We start from the raw sequence: 25,882 nt of genomic DNA, 5'->3' as shown, positions 1-25,882 counted from the left end.
ACTTATTTGATTATGGCTTTCTCTAGACCTCCAGGATGGTTCTGAGTAGGTGAGTTATTTACTTCAGGCACTTGCATGCCTTTCAGCCACTTGGGAAATGTTTATTCACTGCCTCCTGTGTGCCAGGAACTGCGCTAGGCACTGGTGATACAGCAGTGGGCAGACTGTTCCTGTGCTATTTGAATGACCCGAAACATGGCAGTGTGGTTCACAGAGAACAGAAGGTGAATCTCAAAAGTTCTAGAATACAGATCCTTGAACTGTTCCATGTGATGTGCTTCTCTTTCTGAAAAATCTCTTATTACTGTATTTTAGGTAGAAGAAAAATGTCAAGGATTGAGTTTCTTCCAATGCAGCCACTGCATGCCTGAAGAGCTACTCTTTCCAGATCCAAGTAGATTCATTTTTATTTGGTTTTTTGTTTGTTTGTTTGTTTTTCTTTGTTTTTTGGCCAGTCCTGGGCCTTGGACTCAGGGCCTGAGCATTGTCCCTGGCTTCTTTTTGCTCAAGGCTAGCACTCTGCCACTTGAGCCACAGCGCCACTTCTGGCCATTTTCTATATATGTGGTGCTGGGTAATTGAACCCAGGGCTTCATGTATACGAGGCAAGTACTCTTGCCACTAGGCCGTATCCCCAGCCCCTAGATTCATTTTTAATAATAATAATAGCATGCATTACAAAGGTGGCATTCCAAAAGGCACATTGTATATGTTGTCTCATTACAGTCCTTCTACAGTGAGGTACCACCATTAATTGAAGGTGAATGTCTAAGGCCCCAGAGTCTCAGAGGAACCACATCATGACCATGAATTCAAGTCTGACAGTGAACACTTTTAGAATACCTGGTTGTCTCATCCATTCATTCATCCATTCACTTATTCATTCACAATCTCAGCAAAGTGAGTTCTATGTCAAAAGAATGTGCAATTTCTTGGTCTCTAGAATATTTGCCAAATGCAGGCTTTATCTTTAATCCATAAATACTCTAATTACTCCAACTACATAATTCTGTGTACCCCAAATTACAAACAGTCCCTCCATTCCTCTTTCCTCACCACATGCATGGTAAAGGAAAACTCAATTAGAAAAAAAAAGTTTTATTTTTTTTCTTTCCAATGAAATAGATTAACTTAAAATGATAAATCCTCACTGAGGCCAAGTAAAGAGAAAATAACTGATTCATTCTTGCATCTATCCATCCATGTATCTACTCATCAAATAAATATCCACAGAATACAAGAAATTACAAAACTGTGATCCCAATAATGCCACCATGGAGCTCTCATTTCTTATTTTAGTCAAGTATCAGGAAAAGTAGACAGGGTAATATTTGGGGGTGGGGTGGGGAGATGTGTTACTGGCTTAAATTTAGCACCTCAGAACTTTCACTCAGCTTTCTTGCCACAGCTGGACTCTGCCACTTGGGCCATACCTCCAGCTAGGCTTTTTTTGTTGTTGGTAAAGACTTTTCTGCTTGGGTTGGCTTCAAACTGTCATCCTCCAGCCCCATGAGCAGCTAAAATTATAAGCATAAACCATTGGTTACCAACAGTGTATAGCATAACTTCTAAGTTGTCTTCCAGTACAGAAGCTCTAGAGAAGTAAAAATAAGGAGGCCAGTGTTGGGTGGCTGCTGCTGAACAGTGCTATCAGGACAGGCTCAAGTTTCAGGGTAGATATTGAGATAATTGACTGCAACCCCAGGCTTGCTCATGCCTCTGTTGAGGGCTAGCCCTCCATGTGTCTCTTCAACTCCTTGACACACAGATCACAGTATCAATTGCTCTCATAAAATCCTACGACCTCCCATTTTTCTGTCAGTGAGGGAAGATCAAGAGTCATACACATCATCACTCTCTTCTGACCCTTCTTTTTTTCTTCTATTTACTCACTCACTCCTATGAGAAATTCTTTCTTTCTTTTTTTTAAATGCACACTCAGAATTGATTCTGAAAGATGCTCCTCAGAAGTCCCCCTCCAGCAAGGTACATTGACAATTTCATTCACTTTGCTCAGAATGATGCTAACTTTCAGTCTCAGTGGTGATCATAGATCATTCCTTCACCTAGCCTTTCAGTAACAATTAGACAAATGCTGGGGAAGCAGTATAAAACATCATAGCCCTTCCTGCTAAAGAACAATCAGAAGAGGATAGATGGCAATTAGATGAAGACAGTGGCAATTTGATGGTCACAGTAATATTACAGTGCTTTGGGAGCCCATCAGAGGACATTAGCCTCATTCTAGAGTGCTGACTTGGAAATAACGTATACCAAGTCTCCAATGGAAATGGAAAAATAAGGCCTCATGTGATCTTGCATGTGATAAGGTCAAAGAGGAGTAGTATGGAGGGGACAAGACAAAAGATCTCTAGTCTTGGGAGACAGTTCAGTCAGTCTACATGGGTAAGAATCCTTTCCTCATGCCACTTCCTTTCCTTATACATCTTCAAATCTACAAGAGTCTTACAAAAGGTAACCGACAAGAGACAATTGGACAGAGTACTTCATGATGAGCCAGGATTCCACTGCAAGCTTAGACATAACATTTTTATTTATTTATTTTTTTTGGCTAGTCCTGGGCCTTGGACTCAGGGCCTGAGCACTGTCCCTGGCTTCTTCCCGCTCAAGGCTAGCACTCTGCCACTTGAGCCACAGCGCCGCTTCTGGCCGTTTTCTGTATATGTGGTGCTGGGGAATCGAACCTAGGGCCTCGTGTATCTGAGGCAGGCACTCTTGCCACTAGGCTATATCCCCAGCCCCTAGACATAACATTTTTAATCAGTGGTTCTGATGGTGAAATGGATGGCAAAGCAGATTCTCAAATGTGCAGGTGAAAGCCTAGCCAGAAGCCTTTTAAATTTCTATGATGAAGACACTGGGATCTTTTTATTTTATTCACTTGGCAAATTGTTTCTTTCAAAGTTGGCCCTTAAAGCAACTTGTTCTACCCTTTTCTATCTTATGTCTTTAACATGAAAGTGACTTACAACTAAGGGACAGTTAAACTAAATAGCAAAGCAAAGAAACACCCATAAACACAGGATAAGCTTGTAATTCAGTGTAGACTATCTGCCTAGCATGTGCAAAGTCCTGTCCCTAGCATCACACACATACATATACTATCACCTCCACCACCACTGAAATCCACATTGTAGCCAGATATGATGACAACATTCCAAACCAGTTAGATGGGACTGAATGCATGAGGGTATTACTGTGGCTTTAAAATTTTTCATTACTTTTATTTATGTTTCTGATTATGTGATATGGAGGAATTGAACCCAGGGCTTCATGCATTCTAGGCAAGCACTTTACCTCTAAGCCACATTCCTAGCCTGCTTTTCCTTTTTTTTTCTTATAAATAACTGGAATGGGAAAAGTTTTGTCAGACAAAGAATATTGATAAATTACCTGTCATAAAATTAAAATTTCCTACACAGCAGAGAACATCATAAGTAAAATCAGAAGAAAATGAAAAGCAGGATAAAAAATTTATGCCCAGCATCGCAAACAAGTAGTAACCTCCTGAAAGTCTCATAGAAATCGGGACCTAAAAGACTAAAAACTTAGCTGAAATTTCAGCAACGACCAACAGATAGTTCACTGAACTGGGCATTCAAGTGGTCTTTAAGTAGTTCTGAAATTTCAAAAGTCTTACAACCTCACTCTTAAAGTGAGTGGGTGCCCATTGCTCATGCCTGTAATTCTAGCTGAGAATCTAGCTGAGATCTCAGGAGGCTATCGGAGGATATATTTCCAAGGCAGCCCTTGCAAGAAAGTCTGAGAGAATTTTTATCACCAGTAATTTGTCTCCTCCCCCTCAAACAAACAAACAAACAAACAAACAAACAAACAAACAAACAGAAGTGGAGCTATAGGATCAAATGGTCTAGTGCTAGCTTTGAGCCAAAAAGCCCATGAGGGACAGTACCCAGGCCCTGAGTTCAAGACTAGGACTAACACCAAATGTGTGTGTGTGTGTGTGTGTGTGTGTGTGTGTGTGTGTGTGTGTGTGAGAGAGAGAGAGAGAGAGAGAGAGAGAGAGAGAGAAAGAAAGAAATTAGAAAAAACTTTAACATTAAATTTGTTGCTGAGTTAAGGGACCAGGCATGTCACCTGCTGCAAGTGGATTAAAGGAGGAACATGTCTTTCCAAAGAGCATTTACTCAACATTTCAGCTGCTGGAAGTCTACCCCACAAATTTCTGTAAAAGGTGAGCTAAAGTCTTGATGGTAGAGCCACACCATATTATTGTGAAATAAAACAATAAAGATCTTTATGCATTGATGCAAAATGATTTCCTGGATGTAATTGAGTGGAAGAAAACAAAATAAGATTCAGGAAATATTTTCTTTTGTATAAGAAATCTACATTTGCATTTATATGGTTGGTACAAGGAAAGAATACAAAGACAAAAAAGGAAAGAAACCAACTAAGAAGATATCTGAAGGAATCCAAGGAAAGCAACCTTTCAGGAAGGAAAGAGTCAAAGTTACATGAGAGAGTAGGGGCCAAAAAAACCAAGACAAAATGGAGATTGTTTCGAGAAGTCAAGGGTGAGCTAGGCCTGGTGTTGTACGTGTATAATTCCAGCAATTGAGAAGTTGGGACAAGAGGATTGTGAAGTCAAAGCTAGCATGGGATATAGAGTTCAACAGGGGCTTGCACTACATAGTGAGACACTATCTCAACAAAAATTTAAGGCAAAGGTAGAAGGAGAAATCCTCTCTAGGATGCTTTGGAGATCGAAGGAGAGGTCTGAAACAGATACGCAAGCTGAGTCAAAAGAGGCTGAGAGATACTGCTTACTTTCTTCTCTATTAGCATGAAATTAAGAGCCAGATTTGCCAATGGAAAGATTGTCATCTCATTTTCTAATTACATTTCTCAAAGAGGAAATAAGTTGATGAATTTATTTACAAGAAAATTCTTAGTCTGATTAAAAATTGACATCCACCTCCCCTTACCTGATCTAACCTCACCCTATTTTAGATTCTCACATAGCTGCATCTGAAAACAAGTGTGCAGAGGGAAAGTTGTGAGTATTGCCACTTACTGTGTAAGGAAACAAGAAGGAAGGAAAGCATGGATAGCTTTGTTTGTTTCTAGGAAGTTTCCTTACTTAGAATGAATTTCAACCACAACTATTTACCTTAGTGAAATGGCATATCCCTGTCTAATTTATGAGGAAAGTTAAACTTTTTGCAGATTTTGATTCAAATTATTTTGTCATATGTATGAATTGATTAATTAATTATATTGTGCTGGTCCTGGGGCTTGAACGCAAGGCCTGGGCACTGTCCCTGAGCTTATTTGCTCAGGGCTAGTTAGCACGCTAGCACTTTAGCCACAGGTCCACTTCCAGCTATTTGGGTGCTTAACTGGAGAAAAGAGTGTCATGGATTTTCTTTCTTAGGCTGGCTTTGAACTACAATCTTCAGATCTCAGCCTTTTGTGTAGCCAGAAGTACAGGTATGAGCCACCTATCCCTGGTCCTACCTATTATTTAAAAGTCTCCATGTTTACCTAACTCACTCTCATATCCTAAACTTTCAGTTACAGAAATTTTCTCTTTTTTTGTCTTTTTAAATACAATACTATTCATGTCTACAAGCATTGTTCAGGTTGAAAGTTTCATTATTGGTATTGTCATAACTGAAATAGCTCATGAGGAGGCCACAAGATACTTATTTGGGTGACAGATGGCATGAATGCCCAGAAAGGCCAACATCATTCATCCAACATCATGAAATCAATTAATGGTACAGCCAGAGTTAGAAACCAGTACCTAAGTCCCAGACAGACATGGGCATTTCTAGCACACATAAGGCCAAATGGCCTTGGCTTTTGGGTTATGCAACATAAGAGTTTCCAAGAAAGGAGCTAATTGTGTGATACATTGGATACTGCTTGGCATTTTTCTCAACAAAACTCTTGGTAGATGATTGGGAATGAACCCTTCTTTTCCTAACCTCATCTTCTTTGTTGTATAGTAACGGTGTATTTCTATGCTGTTGTATAATATGGATATATTGAAGGACATGCTGTATGAGAAAGTGTTTGAAGTAGTCTCTTCCTTGAGCCTTAAAAAGGATAAAACCACAGTACACTTAGCAATGAAATGATAGCTCCTCTCTTCCTCTCAACATTTTACAGGTTTATATATGACTTCCTCCTTTTGCAAACTCTAGTAACTTGTTTAGAAAGCTGACTGAATATTGGGGCCTTTATCTGATATGCTTTACTTTCTTCAAGAGAGTTCCTTCTATTTACCTCAGTGTTTTTTTCCTGAGATTACTACAAATCTTTCTTGTCTCAACCATTCAGTCGGAATGGTCTGGCAAGGTGCGCTTTGCAAATGTCACTATGTGCTTTTAAGCCAAATATGAAACCGTGTGGTCCCCAAGGAAGCTCAAACACCTGTTAACTCCATTTCTTTCCTTCCATTTTCCATCTAATTGCAATTTACCTGCCTCGCTGGAGCAGTGTGAGGATTAACTGTGCTCCGGTAACTTTCAAGCCTGAAAAGGATTTCTACCTCCTCAGGGCACATGTTCTTTAAGAGAGACAGAACTAAAATACTAATAAGAGACTTAACGTGCAGCAGCCTGCAGTTATCTGTGCTCTGTATTACCACTTCAGACAATCAGTGTCTTCCTAACTTCTTTTGAAAAAGGCACCAGTAACAGGATCAACAGCCAAGTCTACAAGACCTAGGCAGGGCCATGAACTTCCCATTCAAAGGGAGGAATCACATCTTTACCACCAATGAGGAGGCTAGGCCTGGTGTACCTGTTGTGCACCCAGGGGAACAAACATACTGCTGTCATAATCGGACACAAACATTGACTTTTTCTCTGTCCCAATGAACGCTTCAGATATACAAAGGTTAACCTTTCCTTAGCTTGGTCTCATCAGTGCTGACAGTTTTCTCCATTTACTCCTATGTATGGTGGGATGGTTGGTAGTATCCTTGGGTTCTTCACATTAGATAGTAGTCCCTGCCCTCTCTGAGCTGTGGCAACCCAACATGTCTCCAGATATTGCCAGTTGTTTCTGGGTTGGGGTGCAATCACATTGGCTTGATGTGTTACTAATCTTAGGGTGTGCCTTTGTAGAAAAGTCATCTTCAGATATGTGCGCAGGGATGCATAAGTGTCAGTGTCCATGGAAGCCAGTATTTGTAGTGCCCTTTCAAGTTATACTTCCTTCTATTCCCTTTGTCCAAAGTTAACACACATACCGCTCTGTGTGTGTGTGTGTGTGTGTGTGTGTGTGTGTGTGTGCAGTACAGGTCGTTAGGCCTTGACATAGGCCATGCATGCTGTCTCAGCTTTTTGCTCAAGGCTAGTGCTCTACACAGCTCCATTTCTAGCTTTTTTTTGTGGTTAATTGGAGATATGAATCCCCTAGACTTTCTTGCCTGTGCTGGCTTTGAATGGTGATCCTTGGATCTCAGCATCCTAAGCAGCTGGGATTACAGGCTTAAGTCACTGGCACTCGGCACACATACCCTTTTTTTTTTTGGTAGACAAATGCAATAGCATTTTGTTCATCATCTCTTTCTTATGTATGAGGTATACTGCTTGTTTTCTTTCAACTCCAGCAGCCAAACATTGCTAATTCACAAGGCATTAAGTGTCATTTGCTTACCTGTACCTACTCCATAGTAACTAGGTTAGTTATTGAATTTTACGTTGCAAGTTTTTCAAAAGCATATTCTCAACTGCAATAAGTTTGAACTGGATGGTTTTAACAGTAGGATTGCTATGGTAATAGTTGGGGCTGGAGAACTCTGGGGTGGATGGGGGGCATCTCTTCCCTCCAAAATGTCTCATTAGGGTCCTTAGTCATGGCATCCCACAGTCCAATTTAATTGAGCAACGGCCTCGCCACGGCACAGTGCTCTTTCGACAGAAGGGTAAACTCATTCTGTCCATCATGACATTTGCTTTCTTAACAGTCTCACAATATGCAACTTCAATAATTAAATGTGAGGCACATCACAGCCTCCCCTTCAATCCTCTCTACGGGCACAGTGCACAGTGCATTCTTTCTGGTGGTTAGCCTTTGACCACATGAATTTCAGAAGCTTTTCTTTATTATGTATGGTGCTTCTTTCTATTCAAAACCTCAGAACTCGGGGCTGGGAATGTGGCCTAGTGGTAAAGTGTTTGCCTTGTATACATGAAGCCCTGGGTTCTATTCCTCAGCACCACATAGATAGAAAAAGCCGGAAGTGGCGCTGTGGCAAGTGGTAGAGTGCTAGCCTTGAGCAAAAAGAAGCCAGGGACAGTGCTCAGGCCCTGAGTCCAAGGCCCAGGACTGGCAACAAAAACAAAACAAATTAACAAAACCTCAGAACTCGGTGTAGTGCAGATCCAATGGGAAGAGCTGAAAAGACAGGATTTTCTGCAGATAGATAAGCAGTGATTGAGAGAAATTTGAAACCCCAGTTCTGCCAAAGGCCTCAGAGCAGCCAGCTTGTCATGGTCAGTGCTTTCCATGTGTCATTCAGAAAAGTTTAATACTAAGACACAAATCTTTCCTGGTCTAGCACATTTCTCCATCCACCAAAAACTGGGATGGGCTTGTCAAAAATAAACCTAATCTTCAATGTGACCTAATAAGTGTAAAATTCCAGGAAGGTCTAAAGATAACTCTTATCTGTAATATCTACTTTTTTAAACATTAGATTTCTCAGGAGGAAACTTAGAGTGATGGTAATGAGTTTGAATTGAGTTTAACCCAATGCTGATCTTGCACATTACAGAGATTTGTCATCTTTAAGTAATATGCCAGTTATGTGTTTTAAAATAGATGCAACTTGGTGTGAATTCTCTATAATTTGGCAAAATATGATTGCTCTATTAATAGTCAAAGTCTTTGACCTTGAGAAGATAGGATGGCAGTGGTTTTGTTTAATTCATTGTCTCTGCATAATTTGTTGTGAATTGCTTAGTATTCAAGCTGAAGAATTAACCAGGAACTGGGGCTACCATCCCTCAGCGTCCCTTTCAATATTGTTCCATAGTCATCAGTTCCTTGTGTTTTCCTAATTACTGCAAAACCAATTGTTTTTAACTTCACTGCCCCAGCTCTTGGTAATTTGTTGAATGTAATTACCTTTGAATGAAGAAAATGTACTTCTTGTTCAGGAAAATTGGGGCTTGATTAGATGAGCATCATCAGGTGGCTGTAGACCCCAGGCATAAAGCTTTGCCCAGTCCCCCTGCATTTTGAGTATGGTGCTTGAAGGGGGAGGGCCCTCAGTGAAGGGAATCCCACCTGTGGTGATCTGCAGATTCTAGTGGACTTGTATTTGGAAAAGTAATTTTGTGGATACCCAAAAGAAATAAGAATTCTGGCTTTTCATTTCAAGTAGCCAATAGTACATATGGCCAGAAGTAGTAGTAGATCACAATGATTTGGAGATGTTGATCATATTCTCCCTCAGATCATCTGTTTCATGTCTCTATGTATGAATATAAGATTCTATATAGATTGACTGCTTTGTTGAATTTGGCAATGGCTATGTCCAATATTCTAATATCTAGAACTGGCTGAGGCATAGCCACTTTCAAATTAAACCACATTTTCTTTCTCCACCAAACCCTTTTATACAGTTCAGTCCATTTCTCAAAGAGCATATAGTGCAATAACAAAGATTCCCAACTTCTACTTGTCTCTTTCAGACCAAGGGTGTGGTTTACTACTACCAAGAATGCTTTACCAGGACAATAATTCCTAATTTAGGTCAGAGACTATGAAAATCAAGCCAGAAGGCAAGGGCCTGTTGAAGCAAAGCAAAGGAAAACAAAAGGTTCAGATGTGCATCCAATGGCCCCTAAGAACTCAGCAATGAAGAAGCTAAAATCTTCTATTTTTGAAAAGTTGGGAAAATGGATTCATCACGTTTTCTAGCACAGGGCTCAGAGAAGAATAAATACCTGTGTTGGATTTTCCCCCCCTCCCCAACCCCCACACAAGTAGCCACTCTGGGTCTCTTCTTTTCTTTTTTCCAAATAAGTAATAAACTGGTACCCAGGGTCTAACCAACTTCTTGATCAGCACAGTGAGTTTCTTGCATTTTTATTTAATTCTAATGAAAGAAGTGAATATGCAATGAATTAACTTAATACATAATTAATAAAGAAATTACCAAGAAGCAAGTGACAGAAATAAGTGCAGGTTCTCACAGTAGAACAGGCAGCAAGGAGTGAACTAGGCTGTGGGTGTGGCAGGTAGACAATCCTGGACGAATTCCTGGGAGATGAAGCCTGAATTGGACCTTACAGACTAAATAAGAGTGAGGAGAAAATTTAGGAGAAAGACAAAATTGCATAAGCAAGAATGCAAACATCCCTAACAGTAGCATCCTATGTGTAGGACATAGCAGGCATATTAATCATGCTTGAAGTTTAAAACAGGAAAGAAAAAGGGAAAAGTCAAGGACAAGCCTAAGGAGGGTTCTGTGGACCTTGGGGGAAAAAGAAACTGGATTTTCATTTATATAGTTTTTAAATGACATTTTGAAATCTTGTCCATAATGTACCATTTTACTGAGAATAACTCAGAACCTTATTACTTGGCATTCCTTAAATTGGCTTCAATGATTATAGCTTATAATCTAGATATTCATTTATTCAATAAACACATTGCTAATGCATTTCCATTTCAGATTTTGTCTAGGTCTGCTAGTGAGAAACATGACACTTACCTTTGCTGAAGAGGCACAGGAACCTAAATCTTTTTAGATTCTAGTAAGTAAATTTGACTCAGTGAACCTTGAGCAAGTTATTGTCAGTCTGGAAGAGCTTGGTTTGCTTGTCTGTAAAAATCAAGACAAAATGACTCTTTCATAAAATTCCCGTGGAAAATAAATTAGAAAAACTTTTGAGGAAAGATACCTGGCCTTAACAATAGACTTGTCAGTAGAAGTAGGTATACTGGGTTCAATAGACTGGAATTTGAATGGTTTTATTTATGAAATATTAAAAGTATAAATGAGCCTACTGAAGAACAGACAGAATAGATTCTACAAGAATTCAGAATTGAAATAAATGTAGCCCAGGAGGTCTGTGAGAGAAGTCACTTTTTATGCAGATGTAGAGTTTTAACTATATATGGTCTTGCTGCTCATGTTAAGAGGATAAAAAGACAATTGGATTCCCCATCTTACTCTAGCAGTTTGGTTTTAAATCATGTTATTGAGGTAGGTTTGACATATAGAAAGCTGTACATACTCAATGTATGCAAATTGATGGGTTTAGAGGTAAGTAGACATCTGGGAGATAGTGTCATGGGCGGAGAACCATGGACAGATTTTAAGCAAAGGAACAATGGTGGGATTTTGGCTTTCCAAGAGGGCACTTTAGTGACAGTGTAGATGACACAATTGGGATGAGACTGGCAGTGGTCTGATAGGGCAATGAATGGAAGAACAAGAGACTCTGTAAGCCAGCCAAGATCCTAGATAAGAACCAGGGGTAGAAAACTACAGAAGGAGCAGACTGAGAGGTATCTGAGAAGAAGGCCAACTTGGGATTGCCAGAATGTGAGGGGAGAGACAAGAAAGAGTCAGGGAAACAATAGCTTAATGAATAGGGTCTCTCAAAGAACCGCTAGACATTCACTTTAGATAGAGAGCTTAGGAGAAAGGGTAGATTTCTGGAGACAAAAAAAAATAGGTTTCAGTTAAGATTCTTGCCCAGCTCACAGGGCTGGGGCTATAGTTTTATGGATGGAAAATGTCTCCCACAGGCCCATGGAGGTAAAGGCTTGGTCTCCAGCTTGATGCTAATGGGGGTGGAGCCTAGTGAGAAGTTTTGTATCACTTGAGGGTCACAGGGATGTGCTCTTGGAGAACAGTTTCCATATACTCTGCCCCCCACCCCCGACCATGATGTGCTTCCTCAACACAGGGCTCAAAGCAAAAAAGCCAGCCAACTGTGGACTAAAATCTTCTCATCTTATAAATTGATCATCATTGCAGTTTTTTCTCTTTTTTTTCTTCAGTGCTGGAGATTGAATCCCAGGGTCTTGCATATGATAGGCAAGTGGTTTACCTGACTTATAGCCCCAGCCTCACTTCTATTTTAGATATGAGTTCTCTCTATGTTACCCAAAGTGGGCTCAAATGCTGTGTTCTCCAATCTCAGCCTCCCAAATAGATGGGATTACCAGGCATGTCACTATCCTTAGTTCTTAGGTATTTTGTTACAGTCACAGAACCATGACTGACACATGAGTGGTTATGATAGTGGGCAGCCAAGTAGACAAATTAGAATCTTGAGAAAGACAGCTCAGCTACAGAGTTATTTATCTTGCTTTTAACCAACTAGGTCTGGTGGTTCCACAAGTGGAGGGACTCCCCTCCCTTCCCCTGGAGATGGGCTTTCTTACTGTGGCTTCCCTGGATCCTCCCCTCAATCAACATTTGGTCATCTGCTCCTTCTCTCAACCTTTTCTCTACCTTCTCTCAGGCAGAGCCTGCAGGAAAGGAGAAGAGATATTTGTTTTGCCCAACTTGGCAAATTATACTGCATAGCTCTGCAGAAACAAAGCCACAAAATTACTTCTATCTGCTCCCTCATGCACTGGGCCATCAACCCACATCCTAAATCCTGTCTCTGCCGCTGACTCTGTGCTAACAACTTGGACTCTTTAAACATTTTTCAAAGTCAAACTAAAGAAACTAACCTTGGAAAAAAAGTTGTGTATTTACTTTAGTGTGTTATGAGCCCATAGGCAAAGTGCTGGAAAGTGGGTTTCTCTTGCCACATTTGTACTGATACTGAGAAAGAAGCTGATCTGTGAAACCAGTAAACAGCCATAGGCCTGTCTATACTAAGGGACAGTCCCACAATTATGATGTGATTGGTCGGAGGACACAGGGTAAAAACAGACAAACAACTAAAAAAGCAATACTTGCAAAACTGTTTGGTGTAAGTGAACTGAACACCTGGGGGGGGCGGGTGGGAAGGGAAAGGGGGAGGAGGGAGGGGGGTATGAGGGACAAGGTAACAAACAGTACAAGAAATGTATCCAATGCCTAACGTATGAAACTGTAACCTCTCTGTACATCAGTTTGATAATAAAAATTTGAAAAAAAAAGGCTCCTGCCCATAATTCTAATTACTTCAGGAGGCTGAGATTTGTGGTTTTGAAGCCAGTTAGGGGCAAGAAAGTCCACAAGACTCTTATCTCCAATTAACTACTTAAAAATAAAGGGCCCTTAGCAAAAAAGCTCAGAGACAATTCCCAGGCCCTGAGTTCAAGCCCCAGAACTCTCTCTCTCTCTCTCTCTCTCACACACACACACACACACACACACCGTGATTTCATCATATAATCATGATTTTATCTATAATTACTAGGTGTAGCTTAGTATTTGTGAAAAAAAGTTGATTGGTAGAAAAAGAACTGTTTTTCCACCCCACATTTGTATAGGAACTTATGTGGCCTAATGTCTGTAGGGGCCTGAATACACATTTTTTTTTGCCAGTCCTGGGGCTTGAACTCATGTCCTGAGCACTGTCCCTGGCTTCTTTTTGCTTATTGCTAGCACTATATACTTGAGTCATAGCACCACTATATATATAGTGCTGAGGAATCAAACCCAGGTCTTCATGTATATGAGGCAAGCACTCCATTACTAGGCCATATTCCTAGCCCTGAATACACATATTTTTAAGTGATGAAGGATGACAGCGTTTTCTATTGCCAATTCAGATTCAAGAGGAGAGCCAGTAAAGGAGCTCTAACATCACAGACAGGCCTGTTCATAATGACACTGTGAACAGGTCCACAGCTATACAACCTGGTGTTAGCAAAAAGCCTAGAAACTCCATCTGTGGCTCACTGGATGATTCAAATTGCCAGAGTATGTAATTAAGAATGAAGTTATCTTTATAGTCATCCCTTCGTTATTGAATAACTCAATTGGAAGCTGTTTTAGAGATGCCAGATCTAGAAATAAAATCCTTATAGACTGCAAGTGTAATGTCATGAAGATTGTACCAGCAAATAAATTGATGTGCACAGACAATCTTCTGGATGCAGCAGAAAATTAGATCTCAGGAGAGACATGGAGCTAAAATGTAAAATCAAGGTAGTATGGGGCTGAGCACAGGAAAGGCTTAGTCAACACCTTCCAGAGAGAGAACCCCACCTGTCCAGGCTGGCCATGAGGCCTGGGGGTGGTGCTCTTCCCTGCTTGCATTAAGTTGTCCTAAATAAGTAATACAAGACTGCTAAGACCATTCCTAGAAAACAACATGGGAAGAATCTAAGGTGAGGGTGTGAGACAGTCCACATTTTTATTTCTTTGTGTGCATGATTCATTGTTATTGCCAAGCCCACCCTGCACCCACGAGTAACTGCCTTGCTGGTTACGCTGCCTCCCACGCAGCTATTTCATTACCAAGGCTGCCTGCAGCAGTGCAGCCTTAATGAATCCCTGGAAGGCACTCTGCCATTGTCCCAGGCACAGTCAGGTCCCCACAGTCACCCCCTCTTGTCTTTTGTATGCCTCTTCGTAGGGCCTATTTCATCTTCAAGTGCCTATTAGGAGCTGCTGTTCCAAGCCTCCTCACTTAGTTAACTGATCCCATCATTGGTGTTTGAGTGCTAGAGAATATTACAAACATGAACCATGGAACAAAAGAATAAATATTTATTTAATTCATAACTATTGCACAGGCAACAACAGAAGGAATACTTTGATAAAGTAAGTAGCATCTCACATAACCCCACTCCCCAATCCATGGGAAATTCATAGGAGGAAGGACTCGATCTCACTTACTATTATTACCCATAGCCCAGTTTCCTTGAATGTGACTAGTCTGTCAATGATGTCATGTTTCACAATTTCTGAGGTGCTTGACTATTGTCCAGATTTTCCTTCTGGAAGCACAAGTATAATATGGACAATACTGACCCAGCACCGTAATACCTATTGAGTCTGGAGCTTGGGATCATATTTTCATGTTTATAGAGTTGTTTCTATTAGAACACCAATTCTGGTTGGTTAAGTGAAAATGCATGAGACAGGTACCTATGGTTGGTTTGAGATGATGTCATTTTGTTGGGAATTACCAAAACACATTTCAGAATTTAAACTTCTTCACCTAGTGCTATAAGTTCAAGCATCCATTCCTGTTTTTTGTTCCTTCTTTCACTTACTTATTCACCTCTTTATTCAATGTGTTTATGCTAAGTACTGTATTACATTCTTCTGGTTCAGTGCTCAGTACTGAAGATTCTGGGCATCTGGCAGTAATCTGTCTGTGACAGATGACATATCTACTGACCAGATTCCCAGGGAACTCTGGGGTCACTGTATTTAGAGTTAAAAAAAGACTCTAGGAACACTTACATTCCTTCATCCTTCTATGCAAACACTGCTAACTGAACTAGACAATGGGCTGGGAACTTTAAAGCTAATTTTGGCTTCCAACTTTCTCTACCTGAAAGTCAGTGAAACAAGTTTTTAAGTTCCAAATCCAACTCTTATAAGTCAGGGCAGGATTTCTACTGAATGATGAGGAGAAAGGGGATTTCAGAACAAGGTGTGTGCATTCTATGACATGTCCAACCATTTCTTGTAGAGAGAACAGGTCCAGCACTGAGGTCTAGCACTCAGTAATTTTATTTTTACATTTGTTGGATTAATTAAACCCCTTTGCCACTGTTACCACTGGCTTGTCTGAACCACTTGCCCCTAATTCCCTCTAACTCTTGATTATTTTTCATGATATTCTCAATTTTCTAGTCCCTCAAGCTTTTCCAAGCTTTATCATGCTGAAACCACATCAGCTTCAGCTGGGAATGTATCAGAAGTGTTTAGGTCTCACTCCACATATGCTAAGTATACTAAGTCAGATGCTGGGCACAGGTAGGGACAATAGGATGTATAGTTATGCAGGTGATTATGATCAACTCAAGTTTAGATAGCACTGATACAGAGGAGCCCTAAATGTTTATGTTTAGCTTTAGGCATGATGCACTACTAGAGTTTACTCTTCTGCCTCTCAGATGCACTTCCTATAGAGGCAGCCATCCTAAGAGTCAGAAAGAAAGTTCAGAGAGCTCACTTCCAGCCTTAATTACCACACTAACCTTGGACCTTGAACCAGGTCCTACATACATCTAGAACTTGTATTCTCTGCTTTACATGGGCCCAGAATATCCCCTCCATCCCCTGTCCATATTCTCATTTCCATATCAAGGTGCTCAAGACAAAGAGAAGACTCAGTCAGCTGTACCCGATGTGGGGAACCTCAAATATGGATGAATGTTTGCAGTTCCTCATCATAGCTAGGCAGAAACTCTAGTGAAAATTAAAGAAGTGGCTTTTGGTGACAGTTGAGAGAGTGAAGGCAAGGATAGGACAGGCAAGGGTAGGGCCAGGAAGCTCAACTACTTAATCCACATGTCCTTCTTCCACTCTTCTCACTGCCAAGTACCACCAATGATGGCAGTGGGCCAGCTCCAGAATAAGTTGAGAACTAATGAAGAGGCTGAAGATGATGGATAAAACCAGCTGGAAGGGGAAATGGGAGAGGCCAGCAAGCAAGCTTCAAGGGATAACAGAATCCCTGAGCCATGAGGGCCTTTGGAAAACCAATCATATATCAGAAAGCCTGAGCATGCCATCTCAAGGTACATGAATAGCCTATAGCAAAAATGATAGCATGGGGGAAACTTGGCTCTAATTAACTCTGGCCAGTCATTTTACCGCTCAAATTCTCAAGTGTATTTATCACTAAAAGGAGAAGAATTAAATCTCCTTCCTCTGTGTCACAGGAGAGAGCAAAAGTAAAAGCAACAGAAGAGATAATGAAAAATGAAAATAATAATAATAATCTAATGGTGCCCTTATGATTTGGGAGAATGAATGGTTGTTCCACAATGCTGAATTAGAAAGCATTCATAACCCAGGCAGTTGGGGGCAGATAAGAAACACAATGAATTCTACACAGAATAAAGGTGTCCCAAGAACCTAGGTATACTCCATAACCATTCATAGAAAAGGTTGAGCCTTGGATCTTGTCTTGCGTTTAATAAACAAATGTGAATTTTAATATAAAATTAAATCAATTACTGAAGCGTTTAAAGACTTTGTTTTTCACAATCAGTACTGACAAGCGGATGCTACCTTTCCAATGGCTTCTCCCTTACCTGGGTCTCAGTGGCAGCCTCCCAGTATGGAGTGGGCTCCTTTGCCCTTAGGTCTTCAGCATATTTGAAAGATGAGGAAGTCTGAGGGCTGGGTTCCACCTCACTCTCCTTTTGCAAATAGGTTTTTCCTGAATGAAGAAATGGATAGTCATTCACAAATAAGCTTTCATCAACATTTGAAAGTATAGAGGAGAGAGAGAGAAATATTCTAAAATAACAGAAAGGTACAATGAACATTGGATTTTCCATTTACCCACAATGCTGTATAATTATAAATACACGTCTATGAAAGATATCTTCCTAAGGCAAAGTATTCTGGGATATATTGTTTTTCCAAATGGTTGGGACTTTCAAGTTACAAGGGTTTGGTAGGCAAACTATTTGGAAATCATACAAGATGTTCCTCAAAATTATTCATAAAATAGCAGATTTGGGAAAACTTCTCAGAGCCTTTACTGTGGTAATGGGCATTGTCATAAATTCTGAACAAGGGATCAGAATTTACAGTCTTTCCCAAGCATGGTTGAACAGGGAACCCTTGTTTCCTTATTATAACCATTAAGGTCATTTTGTAAAAAATAAATAAATAAGTAAATAAATAAATTGCCAGTCCTGGGGCTTGAACTCAGGGCCTGAGCACTGTCCCTGGCTTCTTCTTCTTCTTTTTTTTTGGCTCAAAACTAGCACTCTACCACTTGAGCCACAGTGCCACTTCTGGCTTTTTCTATATATGTGGTGCTGAGGAATCAAACCCAGGGCTTTACGTATGTAAAGCAAGCACCATACCACTAGGCAATATTCCCAGCCCAATAACCATTAAGGTCATTTTGAAGAACAGACCTTGAAAACTTTTCTAGAGGCTCTTAAAAGATCTCTCAAGCTCTAACAGGTTAATGTGCACAAATACTAGTTGGGCTTTTGTTACAGTGAAACTGCTGGTTTGGTAAGTATGGGGTGGGCTCTGAGCTTCTCCAGTTATGTTTTTTTTTTTTTTTTTTTTTTTTTTGGCCAGTCCTGGGCCTTGGACTCAGGGCCTGAGCACTGTCCCTGGCTTCTTCCCGCTCAAGGCTAGCACTCTGCCACTTGAGCCACAGCGCCGCTTCTGGCCGTTTTCTGTATATGTGGTGCTGGGGAATCGAACCTAGGGCCTCGTGTATCCGAGGCAGGCACTCTTGCCACTAGGCTATATCCCCAGCCCTCCAGTTATGTTTGACCAGCTCCCAGGTGATGCCTACAATGCTGGCTCATGGGCCACATTTTTTGAGTAGTAACTGTGTAATTCACAGAATGATTAAAAAAATTCCTCCATTGTCTGTAACAACAGATTAACTTGTGGAATGTATTGCTTCTCCATGCAAGCAGGGAGAACCACTGCTAGCATTGTCCAGCTTCAATGATTATCAACAGGACATGCTGTGACAATCTCTCCATGGTTTACTTTTGTGTAGAAGCTAAGTAATTGTGTTTTCATCAGCACTGTAAGATTTGTACAGATACTCTTATGTTCACTATAGGGATAAGAGAAAAACCAATTCCTTTCTACTAAATACTAAATAGGAAGTTTCAACTCGCATTCCCTATCCTAATTTTCATATCAATAGCAAATGGTTACTAAGGAAAGCAAAGCACTGCCTTCAGACCACAGATGTCACATGGAGGACAGGAAACTTCAGGATGAGAAGCCCAAAAATGTCCCGTCATATGTTCACCTAACTCTCTTCCATACATACTACTTTGTTTCTAAACAGATCTTCATGACAATTTAATTAAGACACAACCCTCAGAAATGTGGTACAGTGAATATTAGCAGCAAGATCAGAACAATCTCCTTCCTGTCCTCTTCTTGTGAAGCAATTCAAGGCTTGTGGTTTCTATTCAATTTGTTATAATGACAGTGTTTAATCATGGAGTCTACTCAGCAACCCGCTGCTGAATTGAGGTCACACATGTGGCTATTCAGGCATAGAGCACATAATCTATAACTAAAAATTCACCCCTGAATCTCTGGAGGCTGTGCCATTAATTAACAATTCACTTATTTCAAAACTAATATGCATTGTCGCCTTTAGAAGTGTAACCTTGGCTTGGAGTGAGCCAAAGTTTATATGGAAACATTCATGAGAGTTTGCATTACCATTGGAAGGAAGGACTCAGCCATGGGAATATCCCAGTAAATTTATTCATTCAGACATGCTAAATTAAAAGTCTTCTTTTTTTTTGTTTTTTTATTGTCAAAGTGATGTACAGAGAGGTTTCATACGTTAGGCATTGGATACATTGCTGGGACAACTATAGAATATTCTCCACTTGTGGATCTTTCCTAGTCATATAATTATAAAAACTGAAAAATGTAAAATTCAGAGTTTTATTTGATATATATATATATCTAAAAGTAACTGAAAGTATCTATGCAAGTTAAAAATTAGTGTCACGCAAGCCTACAATACATATTTTTAATCTTGAGAGAACAATATAAGCTTTGACCCTTAACCTGGCTCAATCTTTAATTCTAAAATCTGGTTTCCATTTGCTGTACTGGAGGATGACACAATTGGACAGGAGACAGCATGTTGCTTTGCCCTGCCGTTAAGGTGTAATCTATTGAGTCTTGTATAGTTCAACATATAAATAAATACAGTGAAGCATGATAGGAACATGTCAGCAGACATATGGCTTGTGGTTGGAAGGCAAACAATATTTCAGCTACATGTATGTCTAGAGCGTAAACTGGTCCATATTTAAAATTGCAGATCTTTTTAAAAAATAATTTTAGTTGAGTATTGCTGGCTCGTGCCTGTAATTTTAACTACTCAGTAGGCTGATACTGAGGACCTCAATTCAAAGCCATCCCGGGGAAGGAAGGACCATGAGATTCTAATCTCCAATTAACCAGCAAAAAGCCAGAAATGAAGCTGTGGCTCAAGTGTTAAAGCATCAGCTTTGAGTTAAAAAGTTAAAACAGTGCCCAGACCCTGGTTTCAAGCCAGAATACACAATATAACATTTTCAAGAGTCACGTGATGGTGTTTACATGCTTGTTTACTTTTATGCGTGTGCAGTTCTTAACATAATACTATAAGGTACATACTTTTCAGTGGAGGATGTTCAGGGATTTTCATAAGTCTACACTTCCATGGACTGAGGTCACTGACTGACTTTTCTGGTGCTGGAAAGTTTTCACTGTTGTCAGCAAGTGTATAAACTGGTCCCCAAAATCTCATTTGGAAGGTGATTGACACTTTACCTAAGGAGGCTGGTTTGGGAAGACGACTTTGAGGAGGTCGAATTCCTCTGGCAGTCATGATGGGGTCAGATATGGAATGAACAATGGTTTTTTCTGCAGAGCGCTGTCTATCTGTGGAGGAAGGTACTTCTCGCTCAAGGGTTTGGGCTCTGACAGAAGAAGAGGTTGGCTGGAGGGACAGGAAGGGTTCGTTGTCCTCTGAGGACTCTGGCTGGCATGTGTATCGTCCTGCTGAGCGATTTGCAGAGTCTGGGAGTGGGAAGGTGCCAATCCCACTGTCCAGTGTTCTCATCTGGCAGTTTGATTCTGACAGAAAAACAAAGGGAAGATTAGAGACATTGAACAACAGCAAAGGATAGAAAAGCCACTAGGGTTTGGGTATGCTCTGGGGAACAGAGATACCCAGTAAGAAAAAAAACAAAAAGAACTGATGCGCATTTTGACACTGTAGTAAATTTCCAGTGAGGTGCACGAAACAGACCTTTAATTGAGCACGAAATTATCTCCTTCACATAATGAGGTAAGAAGGTCATCCCACTACAGACAGCAACAGTCGCAAGCACATGCATGCTAGATGGCCCTCCAGAGTTATTATAGAAAAAGAACAGTCATTAGACTCCAACAATTATCTTTGATTATCATTATTTCAATCTGGGACTCATGTGACTTCAATTAGGTGAAATTTATTAACTGAAATAAAATGAGTAATGAGCAGACATAACAAATTGAAGTGATGTCCTAACAAAGGTAATTGTGTATCTCTTCTATGAATTATCCCTGCTCAGCAGTTGACGCAATCCCTGGCCTCTAAGATGAGTGTGAGGACAGTCAATCTCACTTATCACACCAGTCTCACTTGACCCAACTACCACTTGAAGTCTTATTTTGAAGATTATGGAGCCACATTCTGTCTTTCCTCCTCACATTATGCAATGACAAAAACTCACCAGCACTCATTGGATTTCTCATCACTCCCAGGGGATCCTGGGATTCTTTAGAACAAATTAAGCTGACATCACTATGCATGTGATCTATTCAGTTAATTATGTCTCACCTTCATAGAATTTCATACGTACAGTTCCTGAAAAATTATTTCATTTTTACAGAAATGGAGGTGTGGTTTATCCATGCTAGTGAGACAGCTCTCAAAATTGAGGTTTTTTTTTTTTAAATCCAGAAAGTCTCTATTCATGTGTTAACGTTTGGAATGAAACTGTTAGTTTTAGCTTGTAAACACTTTATAAGTCTAGCACTGAATCAGAGATACAAGACACCACCATGGTGGGAAAATTACCAATTATGTACTACTAGTGTTCCTTTGGTGCTTGTGATATGGTCTCTAACAACAGACAGTGTGAATTCTGCATAAGAACCTTAGTCTTTTGGTATGGTGGGTTCCTTCTAGGGTTACGGTGAGTATTAAAATATGCTCACCATCAGATCTCTAGTGTTTCGAATGACACTTAGTATACCATGAGATGCCTAAAGAAAGGAAGGAACAGATGACAACACATATAAGATACTAAGTATATTTATTACATATTAGTAGACACCTGATAGGTAAATAATTTAGAAACCATTCGTACACAATCTCATTTGATCTCAGTAATAACATCCAGACTTCAGAATATATCCATGTCCTTGTCATCCTCCTCAAAGTAGCTTTGCTATATATATGAGCTGTACAATTTAAGGAATTTTCTAATGGCAATGTAGAAACAAAGGAGTGGCATTTCTAGGTTCTTCTAGGCTTGGTTGGTGCTTGGTTCTCGAAGTATTAAAAAGTTAAAGTCCCCACTGAAAGAGAAAGGCTTCAGATACCACAAGATATTTGGGAGGATTGTGCAAATAACCATTTTCTTTAGTGTGGGCCCACTGAACCATGTATTATGCCATACCATCTCAAAGTTTGATTGAGGATAGCAAATATCTGGCTAGGCTATGATCTGATAGGTACTATTTGTTCCCAGGATCACAAAGACTGAGTTTTAGTCCCATTCATTTTAAGTAACCCCCACTACCACCCCACACTGCCAGTTTACATTTAAAGATTATTCATGATCTTCTCTATTTGTTTTGCCTTTGTTACAGAATAGCCTTTTCTAGGAATGATCAGGCATTTGTGTGAGAAAGCACTTACATAATACTTTATAAAGAGTCCAACTTTTGGATTTTTGTGTCTGCCCTTGCTGACCACTGTCCCTCTATTCCTTCCCTTTCCTTCCCTTCCTTTCTTCCATTATTTCTCTATTTGTGCCTGTCCTGGAGCTTGAACTCAGGGCCTGGGACATTTTTAGTGGTTAATTTGAGATAAGAGTCTCACAGACGGTCCTGCTTGAGCTGGTTTCTAACCTCAATCCTCACATCTCAGCCTCCCGAGTAGCTAAAATAACAGGTACAAGCCACCACTGCCTAGCTCTCCTTTTGTCTTTTTCTCTCCTCTCCCCCTTCCCCCTTCCTTCCCTGCTTCCCTTCTCCCACTTCCTTCTTTCCCTCCACTTCCCTCTTTCCCTTTCCCTTTTATTCCTGCTCCTCATCCTGTACTGGGATTTGGATTTAGGGTATTTAATTTGTTAGGAAAGCACTTCACCACTTAAGCCATAGCCCCAATTCATTCTTTTAGTTAGTGTTTCCAGATAGTGTCTTTTGCTAGCTTTGCTTGAGGCTGGTCTTGAACCATGGTCCTCCTGTCTCTGTGTACTATAGCTGTATTTTTTTTTAAGTGAAATGAGATCCTCAGAATTTCTTTTAGTATTCTTGGGGCTCCACTCCCTAAGGCTTACATCTGTGTGCCTGGCCTTTAAGGTCATGAGGCAGGAGTAGGAAATCAGGCAAGAAGAGAGATTTAAGGCAGAAAAAATGGTGGAATAAGTCTAAGCTTGGTGCTATACCAGGGACACCAATATTTTCTGGCACCTGCTTTTCTTCCCTTTTCTCTTTAATATACAATGTTGTATGAAAGAATTTCTCAAACAGGGCTTTTGGAATTCCTGAGCTCTCTAATTCTCTTGAGAATTGTGCTCACTGACATTAAGCCCAGAAACCACCTGCTATTAAGGCAATTTTTTATTTCTAAAATTTCAAGATGCCAAATGTAGAGAATGTGAAGGACTCATTTGTAAGCACCTATGAAATGAGGTGTGGACAGTCAGGGGTTCAGATGTGTGCCAAGTTTCACCCTCAAGCAAATTTCCTTAGAATACATATACCTTGGGAAACCAGAGTTTATATGGAAACTGCTGACATTGCCTTTATGTAGTTTCTTTAAAGCACTATTATTTCCTTGCAGTTCATAAAAATGTTATAACCTGAAAAAGTGTTGGATACTGTACTTTTGAGGCCAGTTTTTTTTTTCTCAGAGAATTACACGAACTCACAAAATAATTAGATGGCTGTAGTAAGAACAAAGTTCACAGGGCCAAGCCTGCCCTGCATCTTCAATGAGTTCACTGGGTCTTGCCCTTCACAAGTGTGGTATTCGCATTTGTGGCTGTAGATACAGCTGCCAACAGGGCCTTGCTAATGAGTTCAAGGGTTGAATGGATCAATGTACCAGTGGGCTTTATTCTTCCAAGGTCACCAGTTATATCTCTGACCTTGGCCAATCCTCTCACCTCCTCTCACCTACTCCCACGGTCTCATTTGCCTTCTATCAGTCTCTCAAGCTAAGTCCTCACACTTGTCCTCACCAACTATCTCCATACATTTCATGAGATGACTTGAGATATCACATCCCATTTGAAAATAGATGTTTCACACATGAGCATCTTAGTCTTCAAGATTAATGTTAACTTGAGGGCTTTCCATTGAGCAAATCTGGGATGGGTATATGTCAGCAGTGGAATGATGAGGAAACTTACTCAGAAAATGGACTCAGGACCTTCCTTCACTGACATTTTGAAAACATCATTTTGCAAATGTATTTTACACAAGAAGTTAGGTGCCTTTTTAGTTGCTTAACTATGGATTTGAGACTTTCTGGGAGACTCTCTCTCTTTCCTGTTTGAAGTGGAATGTTAAGATGGCTCATGTTAAGAACCACATTTGGCATCAGGCTTCAGAACAAAGGAAAATGACCTTATCTATAGGGCAAAGCAGCTCTTGGGTAATACATCAAACGAGGTTCTGTATAGGATGGAGGTACAGAAGCTGGGGATTTCTAAACTGTTACTTTGGGTATGCAGTATACAATCCCCACTCATCTTTCAGAGTGTAAATTTGAGGCTGCCTGTAAGGGGCTGCTTCAGCAGTTGGCCATGTTTACATCATCTGAATATTAGATCACATGATCTTCCTTCTAGAGATTTTGAAGGACTAGAAACAGAGCCCATGATTAACCTTATTTAATGTCTGCAACATGTATGCTACTACTATGCAGAAAAAGGCAGGTCTCAAAGTAAGTATTGTTAGTCTATAAGTGTCGTGGGGACGGAGCTGAATTGCATTTATGTCTGCCACACTCTCATATGAACCTATTCCTTATGTGATCATGGCCTCACTCTAGAGTAGCCATACACCACTGACAGAGAATCTGATTCATTCTTTATCACCAGCCTCAGCATAGTGGCCAGAATACAGTCAGTCCTTACTTGTGTGTAACAAATGGGTGGTAAATGAAAATGACATTTTTCCCCTTCTACTGGTTACAGGAAATTTTTCCCCCTGAGAAATCTCAGCCTGTTTCTTTTTGTTCTGACTCCAGTAGCCAAGGCCAACGGCTGACTCTCTTCTTCTCTGTAGCTATTTTTTTCCACAGTCAGACTTCATTAATTCAGATGGCCAGAGGGATAAGACTGTTCAGAATTATTGAATATTTTCAAGACTGATTTCTTTTTTTTTTTTTTTTTTGGCCACTCGTGGGCCTTGGACTCAGGGCCTGAGCACTGTCCCTGGCTTCTTTTTTGCTCAAGGCTAGCACTCTGTCACTTGAGCCACAGCGCCACTTCTGGTCATTTTCCGTATATGTGGTGCTGGGGAATTGAACCCAAGGCTTCATGTATATGAGGCGAACACTCTTGCCACTAGGCCATATCCCCAGCCCCCAAGACTGATTTCTTTAGGTTCTTCTTAGAAGAAAAAATGGGTGACCAAATAAAGGACAGCAGTGGAATGCTGTTTTAGCATCTTCTTCAATTCTCATACCCACCTCACACATCACTGGGCCTGCAGGTCCCAGATTCAGTGATGTACCCATGATAAGGTAATGAAGACACAAGGCTGAATGCCGCATCCTTTTAATGCTAGTCCCTACAGTCGTGTTTCTAGAGTGGAGTTCCAAGAAGCCTTTTGTAGTAGGTAAATTAGATGACACAGAAACTTTCTACACTCATTTACAGAGAACAATGAGTTGCTGCTTTGTTGTTGTTATTGCCAGCACTGAGAGTTGAATTCAGGGCCTGGGCACTGTTCCTGAGCTCCTCTTGCTTAGTGCTCTACCATTTAAGCCACAGT

General features: G+C 40.4%; 1 protein-coding gene across 4 annotated transcripts in view; it reads right to left on the bottom strand.

Moving 5' to 3' along the window:
- Nucleotides 1-13,665: 13,665 nt before the first annotated feature.
- The window catches only part of Nckap5 (NCK associated protein 5), a 786,161-nt gene continuing 773,944 nt past the window's right edge, over nucleotides 13,666-25,882 (bottom strand). For all 4 annotated transcript variants that reach the window (XM_048345601.1, XM_048345602.1, XM_048345603.1 and 1 more), the window contains 2 exons: nucleotides 20,432-20,737; nucleotides 13,666-17,315 (listed from right to left, as the gene is read on the bottom strand). In XM_048345601.1, the coding sequence (XP_048201558.1) occupies nucleotides 17,161-17,315; nucleotides 20,432-20,737 (461 nt within the window). In that variant the 3' untranslated portion in view covers nucleotides 13,666-17,160. The remainder of the gene's footprint in view (nucleotides 17,316-20,431; nucleotides 20,738-25,882) is intronic.

Source organism: Perognathus longimembris, chromosome 4, assembly GCF_023159225.1.
Source record: "Perognathus longimembris pacificus isolate PPM17 chromosome 4, ASM2315922v1, whole genome shotgun sequence".
NCBI lineage: Eukaryota > Metazoa > Chordata > Mammalia > Rodentia > Heteromyidae > Perognathus > Perognathus longimembris.
The sequence above is the reverse complement of the archived record's forward strand: the minus strand, read 5'-3'. Positions and strand labels throughout refer to the sequence as shown.